Below are 16,618 nucleotides of genomic sequence, written 5' to 3' on the forward strand. Positions count from 1 at the left end.
CCAGGGGGTGTGGGCGCTGCTTCTGCAGGAAGGAGTCCTTCCTCCCCCAGGAGCGCGGAGCTCAGGTCTCCTCCCGTGGCTCCCTCCCGGGCAGGTTGAAATCTACCCACTCATTGCTCACGGTGGAGAGAACGAGGTCCAGCAGCGGCCTGGCTTCTACATTCTGATGGCTTTCTTTTCCTTTCTTCTTCTCTTTAAAAAAAAAATTATCTTTAAGTAGTTGCACAAATGGGTTTCAGTTCAATAGGGCCACTTTTTTTTTTTTTTTGCCAGTCCTGGGCCTTGGACTCAGGGCCTGAGCACTGTCCCTGGCTTCTTCCCGCTCAAGGCTAGCACTCTGCCACTTGAGCCACAGCGCCGCTTCTGGCCGTTTTCTGTATATGTGGTGCTGGGGAATTGAACCTAGGGCCTCGTGTATCCGAGGCAGGCACTCTTGCCGCTAGGCTATATCCCAGCCCTCAATAGGGCCACTTTTGAGTACAAGGCATCTTTCAACATTTATTTTTAAAAATGGTCTTTAAAGAGTTGTGGTCTGGAGGAGCTGTGTTTCGGCGTCGGTTTATGAGCCCAGTGCATCTTGCTTGATGTCACCTCTTCTTGTCATTCTTCCCTATCTCACCCCTACCGATCCTTCAGTTCTCCTAGCTCTGTTTTCACACGTCGACGTCGGGTAGCATGACTGCGCTCTCCAAGCACTCGTCCCTAAAATCACCGTGGAGCTTTGGCCCGAATTACCTGAACATATTAGCCACAGTGGGCCAGGAGTCCTCCTCCTGGGGGGAGAGGCACCCAGCCCAGCTCCATGGATGCTAGTCCTCCACGACGCCCACCAGGGCGGGTCCCCGGAGGCCGGTGGGCAGGGCTGGGTCCCAGGCCTCCTCGGATACAAACCCAGAGTCTTGCGCATGTCTGTGGCTGCTCTGAGCAGGCCCCTCAGTGTCCTCCGCAGGCAGGGAGCCCGCGTGGCTCTGTATGCAGCCTAGCTGAGGGGAACAGCTGGTCTTGGCTTTCTGCAATGAAGACTGCTTCCTTTCCACGGTCACTCACAGCCGTGCCCCATCATCAGGCGGGGCTCCTGGCAGGTGTAGAATCACCCCTCCCTGGGCTGCTTTAAAGAAAGGTGACAGCCATCCAGGCACTGGTGGCTCACGCCTGTAATGCTAGCTACGCTGGAGGCTGAGAGCCGAGGACCAACATTCAAAGCCAGCCTAGGCAGGAAAGACCATGAGATGCTCATCTCCAATAAAGCACCCCAAAAGCTAGACGCGGAGCTGTGGCTCAAATGGTAGAGTGCTAGCTTTGAGCAAAAAAGCTCAGTGACAGCCCCCGAGTTCCAGCCCCAGGACCAGCATGCGCGTGCGCGTGCACACACACACACACACACACACACACACACACACACACTCTCTGCAGAATGCCTGTGTCTCTTGTGTGATGTTGGAGAGTTGGCCTGCGGTTTCCTGCCCACGTAGCGGCAGACCAAGGGTCCAAATGCATCCCCGTCTTGTCCCCGTCATTCTGTTTGCTGAAGTCACCGGTCCCTCTTCTCACGTGGACGCGGAGCTTAGTGGGCAGCCTGGCTGAAGGCTTGTCCTGCCTGTGCTGTGATCTCATGGGTGGAGCCCCTGAGAGCCCCTCTCTACTTCTGCAGCCCCCTTCCCCTCTCCCTTCCTGGCCTCACGGACACCCCTTCCCTTCCAGTCACTACACTTGGGCTTGGAAGCAGCAGCATCCTGAACTTCTGGCCCGGAGGCTCTGGAGCTAGCCCCCTCCCAAGTCCAGCTTTCTCCATCGTCTGGCTCCCTCGGCCCTCACCCTCCTCCCTTTTCTCTCAATAAAGAGCATCAACAATCCCGGGTGATGGCTTGTCTGTGCAGTCCCTTGGTGGGCTGCGTTGGGCTTTCCTGGGGTTGTGCGGAGAGTGGGGAGCTCCCTGGGCTCTTGGCAGAGAAGGGCTGCACTAGCCAGAGGCTGGACCTGGGGTCTCTTCCTGGGCAGGGGTCCTGGATGGGTTGATTTTGGAGGAGGGCTGTCTGCTAGGCCTGCACGTGAGGGTATTAGATACGGCACTGAGCTGAGCAGGTGACCGTGGGCGAGAGGGGCCAGAGCCAGAGATGTTTTTGGAAGAATCCTGCAAACTGCAGTTCTCATAGGCTTGGAGCCTGCGGGCCTCGTAGGCTGTTAGACCCCCTCTCCGAGAGGTACTGGGCATCCACAGGCACCGCTGCGGTGCCAGCTAAGACAGTTTGGCTCCTTTTCCTTAGGCGAAAGGAATTGGATGGAAAGCGTTCTCAGCCCCCACGGGAGGCTCTGGGTCCACGAGGTTCAAGGAATAACCTGTGTGTGGGTTCAGGATGGAGACGGAGACATGAGCAGGAACATCGACTACCTGCCCAGTGACTGTATCTTCAAATGGTAAACCTGGGCCTCAGGGCCTTCGGTGTGGGCCCAACTTTCCGGGCTCCTGTCACCCCTCCAAGGCTGCATCTCACGCCTCTCTTCTCTTCTGGAGCACCCCGATTCCAATGCAGGACAAAGCACACCACGCGGGGCCCAGTCCAGGGTGTGGCCTGCAGCGTTCAGGGATCCTCTGGAAGGATCTGAGCTGAGGACAAGAAGCCAAGAGCTTACATATTCCTCTGCACCCCCTCCCCCCCGATTCCTAAGAGTGCCGGGGGGGGGTGTGACTGCGAGTGTCTGTGGGGGGTGGGGCCAGAGGGGGGACGGGCAGGGCGGTGCTTCCTGTCCATGGCCTGCGCTCCCAGTGTGCAGGGTGCCACGGGCGGGATTTGGAGGAGTCGTCCGTGCTGCCAGTCAGGGTGCAGCCTCTGAAGTCAGATACGCCAAGGAGCATCCAGGGCCAAGGAGACGGCAGGGGGCTCTGGAGGAGCTGCGGGTGCATGGGATGGAGGTGGTCTGGGGGCAGGGGAGGGGCTCTTTTGGGGCAGGGGTAGAGTCCAGTCTTCAAGGAGGGAGTGGGGTGCTGGTTTTGGAGGAAGGGGAACTTACAAGTCGACCCCTCTCTATCTCTGCTTAGGCTGATACAGCTACCACACTCAGGGCTGTCCTTCATGGGCGTGGGGTGGGGTGGGGGGGTTGTCCTTCACGGGGGGGGGGGGTCGGGGGGGGCTGTCCTTCATGGGGGGGGCAGGGTGTACGAGGCATTTGCACGATTTTCATCCTGAGCTCCAGCTTCCTGAGATCTTTTCTGACAAATGTGAAGGGAGGCGGTGGGCTGGTCTTCTTCGCTGCAGGAACGGGCATGTTTCCTCCCCAGAGGCTTCTGTACCACTTTCCTAACAGCTGGAGGGGGCAGCAGCCACTCCTCAGCAGGAATGCAAGGGCAGAGAGGCTGGAGTGGGAGCAGAGGCAGGAAGCGGTCTCTGCATAGGCAGGATGGTTCTGAGGCCTGTAAGGAACACGTACTCCTAAGGACAGGCAGGCTGTCTCCATCATTAGCAGGTGGAACAGGACAGGCAGGGCCAGGGGCTTTCCTGGATGGTGTTCCCCCTCAGAACTTTCTCAGAGGTTTCTAGCATGGCCAGATGGAGCCTTTCAGTGTAGGAGGATGAGATAGGAGGACAGGGAGGGCCTAGAGTGAACAGAGCTTTGGGTGGGTGGGTGTTGGGGATTCATCTTGGCCTTAAGGGGGGAAGGGCGAGGAGGGCGCTCCCGAGACGCCGCCCTTCCCCCAGCCCTGGGGCAGTGTGGAAGTGAGCCACACCTATCTCCTTCTGGGTCTGGAACCAGGAGGGGTAGCTTTGAGACCACACCCCACCTTGCGCCAGCCAGCACATGTGCTCCCTTTTCTCGAGGGCTTTGCCCAGAGGGCGGTACTATGGGAAGTGACGTTAGCCCATGAGGGAGGTCCTCGGGAGCTGCTCTTGGACGGACAAGCTCGCCAGCCTATCGCCAGCTCCTGCTCAATCCTCGGCATCATCATTATATTACTATAAGCCCCTCCCGATTAAACCGGATTGCTCTCCGAAGTGTCTTTGAGATCCGTCTGCGCCTGGCTTCCTTGGTGGGTAAGGAGGGAGGAAAAGGGCATCTCGTTCGGCCACGTGAACTTTAGGCTTGCCCGTGTCCCTTCGCTCCACCTTGGCCGCCCGCGGGTCGGGCGCCCAGGGGAGAGGGTGAAAAGGGGAGCACTGATAAGGGAGTAAGCTGAGCATCTCCGCACCAGGGGAGGTAAATCTATCCCGGCAGGTGGGTGGATGGATGGATGTAAGCATGGGTGGATGGAAGGATGGGCGAGTGTATAGATGGGTAGATGGGGCAATGGGAGGATGAATGGATAGAATAGGTGGAGGGGTAGATGGAAGATGGGTAGGTGTATGGATAGGTGGATTGGTGAGTGGAAGGATGGGTATATGGAAGGATGGATGGGAAAATAGGAGGATGGATGGATGGGTTGATGGAAGTATGGAAGGATTATATTCCTATTAGGCCTGGTTTCCCTCTGCTGATCACAACCGGCACTGCAAAGGTGTGAATGGCCCCCGTGTCCAGGCCCTGCCTCCTTTCTTTGTGGGTGCCGTCTCCTCTAAAGATCAGATTAATCAGTGCTGCCCAGAAGCCAGTTAGGTGTTAGTGTTGACCCTGTCTGCACAGGTACAAGACAGTCACGGGGGCCTTGAACACAGGACTCCCACACCAGCCCCACCACCAACTCCAGCCTTGTTTCCGTTCCTGGTATGCACATGGCCTTGGTCTCATTTGTTGCCTGTGCCCAGGACCTTATGTGCACAGGCACATGCATATATTTGGGTCTGCTCACACATATGTTTTCATGAATTACTGGTGCATAGAAAAGCAGTTCAAGATGGCTACTTCCTGAGTCTTCACAAGAAGTTGAATTGGCACAATTAGTTCTATGTTTGAGGTCTAAAAAAAACAAACAAAAGACACCTAAGCTTTATTTTGTTAAAAAGTCATTCACTTAAAATAATTGATTTGGTTGAGAAAAAGTATTATGTGCAAATTTAAACGTTCTTGCAAGGATTACTCCTGAGTATAAATTTGAAAACGGAGGAAGGAAACAAGGCAAGGGTGAACTGGCACGTAGGGGAAGGAAAAGACATACAAAATTATAGTTGTAATATATACATGTAGAGCCTAAATGAATATAAAAGGAAAGCTATTGCTTGACCATGACACCTAAGGTATCATGTTCATATAAATGCCCTCCGCCTGGCGTCGTGGCCGAAGGCCCGATGTCCCTCATACCCCCTGTCTGCCATTACACTGGTCTCCCCAACCTGGGCTTTTGGGGTGACACATCTGTGGAAAGCGCCCAGGGAAGCCCGGGGCGCAGCTCGCCACCTCAGCCCTGTCAGGATCCTCGTGGTCTTTGGCAGCAGCAGCACTAGAAGGTACCAGAACAGGGCTGGGTCCTCCAGTCCCTCCTGACTGCTTCCCCCCCTCACTCCCCCCTCCAAGCAAAGCCCAAAGAGAGAGAGCCCAGGGCCGCCCACCTCACGGGGGCCTGACAGACAGGCAGAGTCACCAGGCAATGCTGAAGCGCTTTATTGAGAAACAGGGGAAAGGGGCGGGGGCGGGGCTGGGGGTGGTGGGAGAGGCAGAGAGTGGAGGGGGGCTGGTTCCACGTGTCCTAGGACCAGGTTCAGAGTGTTGCCACTGGGTCTGCTGCCAAGCCGAGGGCCCTGAGAACTGGAAGGGTGGGCAGTGTCAGTGAGGCCAGGAAGGAGGAGAAGAAGAGAGACGACGCTGGCTCTCAGGGGCTCCATCCGCCAGGTCCCAGTCAGGCGGCCCACCGGGGACCAAGAGGGACAGTGACCTCAGCAAAGGGAATGACAGGGACAAGACGGGTGCGCGTGTCCCCTTGCTCTGTGCTCATCCGGGCCGGGGACCTTGGGCAAGGTCTCTGCCATCACACAAGGGGCCTGGGGATTCTGAGGTCTGCCGCACGGCTGTCACCTTTCTTTAAGGCGACACGTTTCTGGAAGGGGAGCTAACAGAGGCCCTGTGCCCACTGAGGGGCAAGCGAGGGCTTGGATGTGCTGCTGGGGCCCTGCCAGGCGCGAGGGGGGGGACATCATCTCCTCCGGCAGCCACCCTTGGGGGTGCATAGGGCCACAGGCCCCTCCCTGAAGTGGGAATCACCTTCTGGAAGGAACTCTGAGCTCCGGGCTCTGGGGTAGAGTTCTGCAGAAGCCGAGCCCACACCCCCTGGACGCTGGGCTGGGTGGGGGTGTCTCCCCTGTCCAGGCAGGAGCAGGGGTGATAACTGGAGACTCCTCTCCTCCCATCTCACTCACTTTCCCCCCCCCCCCCCCCGCCCGCCAGTGCTGGGGTGTCCTCCAACATGTCCTGAAACTCACCTCTTAGCCTAGTCACCTCCGGGAGAGCAGGTTTCTGTGAAAGAAAGAAAAACAGGATTCAGAGCCCCAGCAGCTCAGGCGAGACCCCAGAAGCTCACGCAGGACCCCGGCTGTTCATTCAGGACCCCAGTCCCTCCATCACTAGGGTCTGCCATGACCCCAGAGGGACAGTCAGCATGACAGGCAGCCTGTCCCCATGTTTGACATGCCACAGTGACCTTCCCTCCGTGGGTCTGGGGTACACTCGCTGGGGGGCTCCTTCCTACCCATTTGCTTGGGAATGACGATGGTATCTGAGCTGAGGCCTCTGGCTCCTGTGACATTCTCAAAGTCCTTCAGGGCTTCCTGGCTGAGGTCAGGGTCTCTGCCTGCGGGTGAGGATGGAGGAGACAGGAGTGTGAGCCACAGGCTGGGGAGCTGCAGGCCTCTCACCCCGGCATGGAGCACTGAGCAGCGCTGGGCTGGGCTGGGGGGAGGCCTGGGCCCCCCCTGAGGGGCCTGGAGGCCTGGGGCTGGGAGGAGGGCCTGGCTGGGCAAGGACCACAGGGAGCCATGACAGTCCCGCCCTGTGTCCACGGCAGCTGAGCTGGGAGACGGGGGGCCTCTCCCTCCAGCACGCCTGCGCCTCCCCCAGGGCAGGAGGGGTGGCCGGACGGATGCTTCCCTGGAGGAGCCAGCGCCTGTCCTGGGCTCGGGGCACCCCGCCTTCCCTCTGCCCCCTGCTCACACGGGCCTGGCCCCCCGGGGATGCGGAAGGGCCCTGGGCCTTTCTGTGTGGCCTGGAAGGGCACTGACACCCAGCGGCTGCTCAGAGGTGGACTGTGCACGCAGCCCTCTCTTCCCATTCCTGCCTGGTCCCCTGGCAGGCACCCCTCAGGAAAGGAGCTCGGGGTTTGCTCTGGAGGCCTCTGCCCCTCCTGTCACAGGCGATATCTGGAGGCCTCTAGATCCCGAGACTCACCCACAAGTTTAGCCGTTCGGATCTGACGCCCGTGCAGGTCAGTCACGTCATAGAGGATGTAGTGGTCCTCCACGCTGGACTTCATGATTTGCACCACATGCTTGCCACCATCTGCGGAGGACAGGGACACAGTCCTGAGTAAGGAGCGGATCCTGCAGTGGCATGGGTGTGTAAGATCACCCAGCACCCAGCACCCTGCATCCAGCACCCAGCACCCAGCACCCTGCATCCAGCACCCAGCTGGGGAAACTCCTCAGCATCCAGACCCTGACAGCCAGCCAGGGGTCTCCCCCCCCGGGCCCCCCAGACCGATGTCCCAGGCCAGGGTGTCCCCACACACTGAGCCAGCGAGCCCCAGCCGGAAGCCAAGTGCTGCTGATCCTGCTCTGGGCTCAGCTACAGCCACTGGCAAAGCCCGCACACTCCAGCCTGAGCACAGCGTTTGGTGCCGAGTGCGCGGATCTTGAAGGCAAATTGACCAATGGGGGCAGAGGGTGTGTGCAACACAGGCGCAGAATGGAGAGAGAGGTTCTCAGACAGAAAGGCCACCCTGAGTGGACACTGGCTGCGTCCCACTGGGATTGGGGAACAGCCATGACTGGCTTTGTGACTCACAGGCTGTGTATTTTCCGGGTACCTCGGTTTCCTCTAGGGTGATACTCATGTCATGGCACTGATCTGCAATCCTGGAAAACAGAAGGTCAGCGAGCGGCACTGCCCTTCCCAGGGCCTGCCCTGCTGGTGGCAGGACCGTGTGTTCCCCCGGAGGCCCAGGCGGGGGCCAGGCCCGAGGAGGAGTGTGCTCCCTGCGTTACAGGTCCAGGCAGCGCTAGCTCCATCCTCGCCTCTCCCTGGCTGTTCTGCCTCACACTGGCCCTGCCAGAGGGACTCTGCGTCTGCCTTTCCCTCAGACACCAGCTTTTCCCCTCACCCTCATCTCGCTCAGTTCCTGTCCTGACGGTCGTCTATCTAGAGACCTGCAAGAGGCAGGATGACATCTGCCAACATCTGGCCCTGTAAAAGAAATGTCAAGGAATGTGAGGTCCCAAAACGCCAGGTTAACGTTTTCCCGGGGCTCGAGCACCGACACCATCTTGCTATTCAGGTGGGAGCCCCCACATCGGTGGAGGAGGAGACGAAAGGTTGGAAGGATACAGAGCGCTGCACAGGGACTTCAAAGGCGTTCACGCACTGCCTAGAAAGGCTTCTCCTCTGTCTTTTTCACCACCTCTGGTCATTCTGCAAACCTTGTGTCTGCAGAGCAGACATTGTCTATGATGGTTACAAATCTAGGGCCCTGAGCTCAGTCTGCCAGCTCTGGTTGGCTCTGAGGGTGAAACTCCTCTCCCTAAAGCTGCTCCTTCACCAGGTAGAAAGTGGCAGCCAGCCCACCCAGCCCACAGGGTCTGCTTTAGGGCTTCCACCACCCACTGCCCATCTGATCAAGGCACCCTCCTGGGCACAGTTGCCCCTAGAGCTCCAGGCGCCCCAAGTCTCAGGGTCTGAGAAGGGATGTGCGGCCCCGTTGGCCCCACTGACTCCTGGCCCTCCCGTGTGGGCAGGAGAAGGCTGGGCAGGTCGTGGCCTTGTGGCCGGTAGACACTCACTTGTATGCGAACTTGATTTTCACGTTGCCCGCATCTAGGATCTTGATGGTCATGGGGGTCACGGACACAGGCCCCAGCTTTCCCCCGGGAATCTCCTTGTCGAATGTGACGGCTTTCAAATACCATGTCCCTAAGTCCTAGAGAAGAGACCCAGCCATCACCCCCTTAAGGGCTCGTCCCCTGGTCCACAGGCCGGGACTCCACCTTCACCTCCAAGGTGTGCAGACCCAGCCCCTCCTCCAGGTCCCCTCCCACCCTGAAACCACCGGCCACTGTCGCCAGGCCACGGGAGCGCAGGCCCCGAGTCCCTGTAGATCGGCCAGGACCACAGGGTCCCTCCGGCCCAAGGACGATGGTAGATCTCCCTCTCACGCTAGCCCTCTGCACCCTCCGCCCATCTGGACCAGTCCATTGCTCTGTCTCACACTCAGGGATTTAGGCAATGGTGCTAAAACGAGAGAGTCTCCTTGGATGTAGGCAGGAGTGGGGTCTTCAACCAGCCGTCCCAGTCCCCTTTCCCCAGCGGTGACCTCCTAAGCTGAGGCTCACCTCCTCCTCCTCCTCCACCACTGTCGGAAGAGTCTGAGCCTGCAGGGCCGCCACAAGGCCCAGGCCGAGGCTCAGGAGCAGGGTCTTCATCTCTGGGGCTGCTCTCACCGCTGCCTCACAGCTCACTCGTGGGGCTGGGGGAGTCTGTGCCGGTCCCTCACTCGGCTGCCCTTTTTATGCCACTTGGTCCTGGATCCAGGGGGAAACTGGCACAGGGGACGGACCCGTCCCTTCCTGACCATACACCACGGCCAGCTCTGCAGCAGAGCGGGTAAATGTCACTATTGTTGGAAGTCACTGAACGGCGCCGTTCCACTGCAAGGATGGCCAGGACAGGGCGGCTGTCCAGAGGAGCGGACCCAGAGCGAGCTGGCAGGGAGGCAGTGGAGGTGCGTGGCTTCCTGTGTGGGGAGAGAGAGTGCGTGTGGTGTGCCAGCGACTCCTGATGCCACCCCAACATGGCCACTCAGAGGAAGCTGGCAGGGGTCAGAGTGCCCTGAGCTCTGGTCGCAGGCCTCCTCCATTCCCCTGTGCCTGTGCGAGTCAGGCTTATCCTCGATAAAGAGGGGCCCTGCTGGTACAGAAAAGGATGAGCATGCCCTCCTGGGAAAGGTGTGCACAAGGCCCCTCTGGTCCATATTCGATGGGGCAATGGGTCGGCCACGGGGAGACAAGGCAGGTGCATCACACACGTGCTCCCCTGCGCATGGTCAGCCACGGGGAGGGAGCGCTGGCTGTGAGGAGCTACACCCCAGCCCGCCGGGTCTAGACTGGAGCTTCCGGAATGCCAGGGGTCATCTCCTGAGTCCTGAGGAGTCCGTTTCAGAGACCTTCTGATGTGTTCTGCGTGGTAATAGAACTCTGAAGCGGTGAAGCCATGGTGAAAAGCAACCTGGAAGGTCTCCAAGTCGTGAAGCAGGGAGTTATTTACCCAGAAATTCTACTCCTGGGTGTACAGCCGAGGCAACCTTGCCTAGGAAGGCTTATAGTAGCATCGGTCTTTTCTTTTTTTTAATGATTGGGAAACATTTTTATTTATTATTTTAGCTAGTTTTGGGCCTTGAACTCAGGGCCTGAGCACTGTCCCTGACTTCTTTTTGCTCAAGGCTAGCACTCTGCCACTTGAGCCACAGCGCCACTTCTGGCTTTTCCAGTGTATGTGGTGCTGAGGTAATGGAACCTGGGGCTTCATGTATACGAGGCCAACACTCTACTACTAGGCCATATTCCCAGCCCAGCATCATTCTTTTTTTTTTTTGGCCAGTCCTGGGCCTTGGACTCAGGGCCTGAGCACTGTCCCTGGCTTCTTCCCGCTCAAGGCTAGCACTCTGCCACTTGAGCCACAGCGCCGCTTCTGGCCGTTTTCTGTATATGTGGTGCTGGGGAATCGAACCTAGGGCCTCGTGTATCCGAGGCAGGCACTCTTGCCACTAGGCTATATCCCCAGCCCCCCAGCATCATTCTTAATAATCCTAAAGTAGAAGTAACCCAGTCTAGCAAGTGAAGAACAATTAAATTAAAGATGGTTTGTCCACAGAATGTCGAGGACACACACACAAAAACATCACCCCCCCCTCCACCCCCCAATGAAGTTCTGATCCTCGCTCCAAAGGGATGGTTCTGGAAGCATTGTCTTCAGGGAAAGAAGCCCGTCCTGAATCCATACCCTGTGTGGTCCCTCTCACAAGAAGTGAGAAGAATAGAGGAGTCTATAAATGGATTTACGTTTCAGCTGTGGTAGGGTTGGAGATTGATTGCTAATGGGTGAAAAAGGCCTTGTTGGGATATGAGGATGTTTGAAAACTAGACTATACGATGGCTGCACAGCTCTTCAAAGGGACTAAAAAAAACCCATCATTTGTACGCTGAAGTAGATGGACATTATGGGATGTGAGTCATCTTGCAATACAATTGCTCTAAGTCAGCAGTCAGACGTGACCAAGAAATGACTCTGCCTCTACCCGAAGCAAAGGAAGAAGAGGACAGAAAGCATCCCACAGAGGTGGGATTGGCTCTCACGGGAGCAGGGCACGCGTCACGGGCACCCACACCCTCGTGGAAGAGCCAAGTCAGGAGAAGCCACCATGCCCCGGATACTGAGATTGGCTTGCCCTGCGGCCCTGAATACACAGTCCTTTGGGAGTCAGGATTTCCTCTTGCGAGCGAAGCGTGTTTGATCTCTGCTGCTTAAAGGTCATTCTGTTGCCCGTCCAACGCTTCACGGCTCGTGGTTGGAACTCAGCAGTGGAGTTGTCTCTGATGGCGCCTACGGCAGTTCTGATCTCCTACCTCCTCCTGACCCTCCACACGCCTCTCTCTCTCTGTCCACTGCTCCCAGCCCGGCCATGTCCTAGTAGAGAGCACCCACTCAGCACAGCGGGTCTCCTAAGCAGCAGTAACAGCTGGAGTACTTTGGATGGGTGAGCGGCAGAGAAAGTGCTGGGCAGAGTCCAAGGAATGCATGCCCAACAGGCTGAGTTAATCCTGCACGAGAGACTTGGATAAAAATATATTTAAAGATCAACCTATCTACATGCAGATAGGAGTAGTCTTGGACCTGGAGTTTAAGGTAGCACCAGGGACACACACAGTGTGAAGGTAGACATATTTAACTTGTCATCCCACTTCAGCCAAGCATCAGACATCTGCAAGCTCAGGAGAAAACTCTATGCCTTCAATGACCTAGGCAACTGCTACCACAACCCACAGTGCGGACGGCCGGTGTGCAGCAAGCTAGCCCACTCTAGGCGCGACCCCGTCAGCTCAGACCTTGGGGGGAGGGGGGGCTAGAGGATTTGCACAGGAGTTTTATTTGTTTGTTTTCTCATTTCTTTCCTGTAATAGCAAGGAGGAGAGAGATTTCCCGTGGAGGCACTGTGGTTCTGCTCCAGTAGATTGCCAAATCCGTGGGCTCTGGGTGCTCACTGAGGGCAAGTTATGGGACAAGGCTTTTCCCGAGAACTAATTACTCTTTTCATTTGTCATCTACGTGGCCGTCAGCACCTTACCAGTGTTAACTTGGACCACAACAAGGGGCTCCGAGTCCGTCGACATTGTGGTTTTGTGGCCTGTCCGTGTGTGGTGACGAAGCGAGTGGAAGCAGGCTTAGCGCCGGGAAGACAGCGTTGCCTGCCGACCACAGATTTGCCTTTTGTCCCTTTCTCCTCATCCTCGCCTGCCTCAGGGGAACAGAAGCTGGTGAGCAGGAGAGAAGATGCTTCCCCACCGCGCTGAAGGCCAAGGGGCGACCAGAAGATCAGAAGGTGGCAGGAGTTTGGGGGGAGGAGCGGCTCTTGGATCGACGGCCACTGGTGTGCGCTGCAGCTGCGCATGGGGATGCATCATCCCAGGAGTCTCTGCGCAAAGAGAGCTGCCCCAGGCTGGCCCTCACAACCGCATCCCGAAGACAGGCGCCATCCGCCCCCCCTCGGCTCACCCAGGCGGCGCCTCTGCGCCCGATGCTATTGAGGGGCGGAGTTGAGGTCGTGAGCGTATGGGCGGCATGCAGAGAAGACCCGGACCCCTTCTACCCCCAGTGGAGCTCCTGGGCGGCGTCCACCTGAGCGTCTTTCCCTAGGAAACTAGATGTGGCCGTGCGCACGCTTCCCTTTCTCATTCACAGCATGGTGGTCGCCCAGCCACAAGCAGATTGGCAGCTAGACCCTTTCCCTGTTTCCCCTGCGTGATCATGTGGCTGCCCCTACTTCCTTAAAGCGTTTTTGGTGTTCTGACCCCTGGCCCTTGGGGCCAAGGGCTAGGCCTTTGGCAGAGTAAAGCTGCTTCCTTTCTTCCTTCCTTCCTTCCTTCCTTCCTTCCTTCCTTCCTTCCTTCCTTCCTTCCTTCCTTCCTTCCTTCCTTCTTTCCTTCCTTTCTTTCTTTCTTTCTTTCTTTCTTTCTTCCTCTTCCTTTTCCTCTATCATCATCGTCATCATCATCACGGTAATGTCTATTACTATATTTATTAGCCAATTTCCAGGCACAGTAAAAGTCCCCACATATGAGCTCCCCATCTTTCGGCAAGTGGCCCACACCTCCCACCTTCCCCTAGGAGCTCATGCCTGGGTCACTATCCCTCGCCAGGGAACAGACCACCAGGGGCCCACCCTCCTGGGAGTCCAGGCTCTGGAATCACATCACTGGCGGATGCTCGGTTGCCCTCTGACCCCCAATCTTGCTCTTTCCTCCCTCACTAACCAACCCCCCTCAGGTTCCACCTCTTTGTCAGCCCACTTGCCCGATGCTTGGGCTGCTGTCCTGTGGATGGCGGCGGTACTCATGGGAGTGTGACGCAGCGTGACGCAGTTCTTCCAGATCTGAGCACCTTTGAGCACCGACTGCCGGACATCTGAAGGAAACAAAGCTGGTCACATCAGGCACCTTGAGGTGTCACCAGCCACAAGACACTGTCCAGCTTGATTGAAAGTGGTGTATTCACTTATGTCTGCAAATAGCTGAGAGAATCCACTTGAGAAGAAGACGTATCTGGACTCACAATTGCAGGGGGTTTCCTTTCTCGGGCATCTGGATGTGTTGCTTGAACCTGAGATGAGGCAGAACACAATGGTGGCAGGGGCAGGGGGCAGAGGAGCTGCTCACTTACAGTGGCCAGAAAGCAGAGAGAATAACAAGAGACCAAGGCCAAGATGGACCCCTTCAAGCACTTCCTTCAACCCGGCTCCACCTGGCTCTACAGTGCCAACCGTGCCTCAGTAAGACATTCCGATCCTAAATCCATCAGTGGACGAAACCATTCAACAGGCCATCCTGTAGACTCTGCTCATCTCTGCGAGGCTGCTCGCCGTTGGCTCGCCAACAAGCACAGAATTGTGCTTCCTCAAGCTCCTGTGTGATGCTCAGGGGAATGAGGTAAACAAGCACTATGAACCCCGAGAGGCGAGTCAGAGGGGGCTGGGTGACAGACTCGGACCCTCTGTCCCAGAGGAGTTTTGACTGTAGGACCGAGTTCACTCTCTGGTTTCTGGACCCGGTCTGTGCGTCTCCTTCATGCAGTAAGAATGGCCACTCAGCACATTTCACGTGGTCACTCTGGGTAGCCGCAACTCAAGAATAAACAGCTTCATGATGTTTCTCAACTATCAGGCAAAGCAGGAACAAGTTCCACCCAAACTTAGCAGATCAAAAGAAATAGAAAGATTAGGGTGGGTAGAGTAAAACAACACAGACACTAAAAACACTGTCTGAAAACTTGCTGAACGAAACACTGGCTTCTTTGAGGAAGTAATAAGATGGATCAACTGCTATGGAACTTGAAGAAAAGGAAGCAGGACGAGACTCAAGTGAATCCAACGGAAGATGAACGGGGAATATTGGCAAGGGAAGAACCAAGCCAGAAGTGTCAGGATCATGAGGGAATCCTTTCTGGTGGACTTGGAATGCACTGGCCGGGCTCTGAGAAAGTACTGTCTCACCGCACCATGTCCCTTTGAGCGGGCGGTAGCCTGGGAGCCAGGGGCCTGCTCATGTAGGTCCCGCAGAACATGGCGCAACCTGGGCAACTCCACCTGAGTGCAGAGAAGGGAGGCCTTGTGCTGAGATGGGGGTGGGGGGGACAGACAGAAGAAGGAGAGAGGAACCTGGGAGCGCAAGGCACATCCTAAATCACAGCTTCTTGGGACAGGACTTGGAGGCTGGCCGCCCTGTCCCATTCTTAGACGTCAGCTGTGGAGGCCAGGCTATCTTGGGGGGGCGGGGGCGCAGGCTTGGGCACCGGGAGAATCCAGGGAGTGTGACACCCGGCGCGGTGGCCATCCGCAGAGCTGAGATGCAGGGTGCGGTGCTGGGCGCCGCGGGAGGGCCCGGGCAGCTCTGCGTCTCTGAGTCTCAGTCATTCGCATCTGCCTGTGGAGCAGAGGACCACGTGGCCGAGAGGGCCAGTGGCATTGTCTCCACCGCGCTGTGGGACCCTCGGGGTCGCTCGGGGCCGTGGGGGCCGGGAGCCCCTGAGAGACACAGTGCCATGAGCAGGGTCGCATCGGGGTGGGGGAGGGGTGTGCTTCTGACCCCCGTGTGTGCGTCTCCCCCGTGGTGGGCGCTGCTGCCCCCAAATCTGCCGGGGACGGTGGGCTGGGGTGGGGTCGGGGTCACGCTGGCCAGGGTGGTCACGCTCTAGGCCAGGACGAGGCAGAGCAGGGCACGCGGGAGAGGCGGGGTGTGGAGAGAGGGCTCCGGTGAGAGGCCAGGGCGAGGACCTCACACCCCTGATGACGGTGCAGAGAACTCGGAGCCCCGTCGCTCCAGGCAGCCCCCGTCCACACAAACCGCCGCCGGGCACGTGTGTGGATCCCGTCTATTGGAAGATGTTTGGTTGTTGTTGGCGAACTGGTCGAGGCTCAGGCCCGACTCAAGAGCGGAGAGGGCACTTGGGCCGCATCTATGGACGCTGGGTGCACCCTGGCCTCCACTGCCGCCTCTGGAGATTGTTCCGGAAGACTTCACAGGTGCCACGGGGCCGGCCAGGGAAGGAAGCGGCTGGCAGGCCCGCCACGCCCATCTCCCTGCTGTGCGCGTGTGTGTATGCGCGTGCGTGTGTGCGCGTCCGTGTGTGTGGTGAATTGTCTCCAGGTACCTCAGTCAGGTGAGAGGCCATGCATCTTCTTGTAGCTGTCCAGATTGCACGTGGAGTCTCCCTCGCTGGAGCTCCATGAAACTGAAGATGACCTGTCGCTGGGCATGGACGAGGCCTGCGGGCCAGAGCTCCTCGCGGCAGGCACACTGGAGGAGCAGGTGGCGCGCTTGGTGCCTGCCCAGTTGAGGGAGGACTTCATCTTCATCCACACCTTCTTCAACACCTACAGGAGGTGTGCGGACACCGAGCAGGTCCTGGACCTGCTGTTCACAAGGTCAGCGCCAACGCGCCAGCGTGGAGTCCCCAGCTGCAGGGAGCCTTGGGAATGCGCCTGGCATGTGCGGTGCTCAGAGGCCCTCGCTCACGGGCCTTCGCTGGCCTGGAAGTCCTGGGCTGGGCTGGGTGGGGCGGGCCTGGCACTGGGCGGTGCCCTGGCCAGGGCTGCCGGCTCTTCTCTGTGGCTCTGCATCTCTGAGGCCTCAAATCCGGCAGTGAGTCTAGGCCTCAAGAAGGGAACCGATTCTCCCTGGGAGGAGGGTTCCAACCTAGGTGTGGACGGAGCAGAGGTGGC

The 16,618-nt window shown here is 57.9% G+C and overlaps 1 protein-coding gene across 1 annotated transcript; it reads right to left on the bottom strand.

Moving 5' to 3' along the window:
* Positions 1-6,352: 6,352 nt before the first annotated feature.
* On the bottom strand, positions 6,353-9,551 carry LOC125353229 (von Ebner gland protein 1-like). Its single transcript, XM_048348763.1, has 6 exons — positions 9,462-9,551; positions 8,913-9,049; positions 7,921-7,991; positions 7,306-7,416; positions 6,611-6,712; positions 6,353-6,378 (listed from the first exon to the last, which is right to left on the bottom strand). The coding sequence occupies exons 1-6, from the start codon at positions 9,549-9,551 to the stop codon at positions 6,353-6,355; spliced, it is 537 nt and encodes a 178-aa protein (XP_048204720.1).
* Positions 9,552-16,618: the final 7,067 nt, after the last annotated feature.

Source organism: Perognathus longimembris, chromosome 1, assembly GCF_023159225.1.
Source record: "Perognathus longimembris pacificus isolate PPM17 chromosome 1, ASM2315922v1, whole genome shotgun sequence".
Lineage (NCBI taxonomy): Eukaryota > Metazoa > Chordata > Mammalia > Rodentia > Heteromyidae > Perognathus > Perognathus longimembris.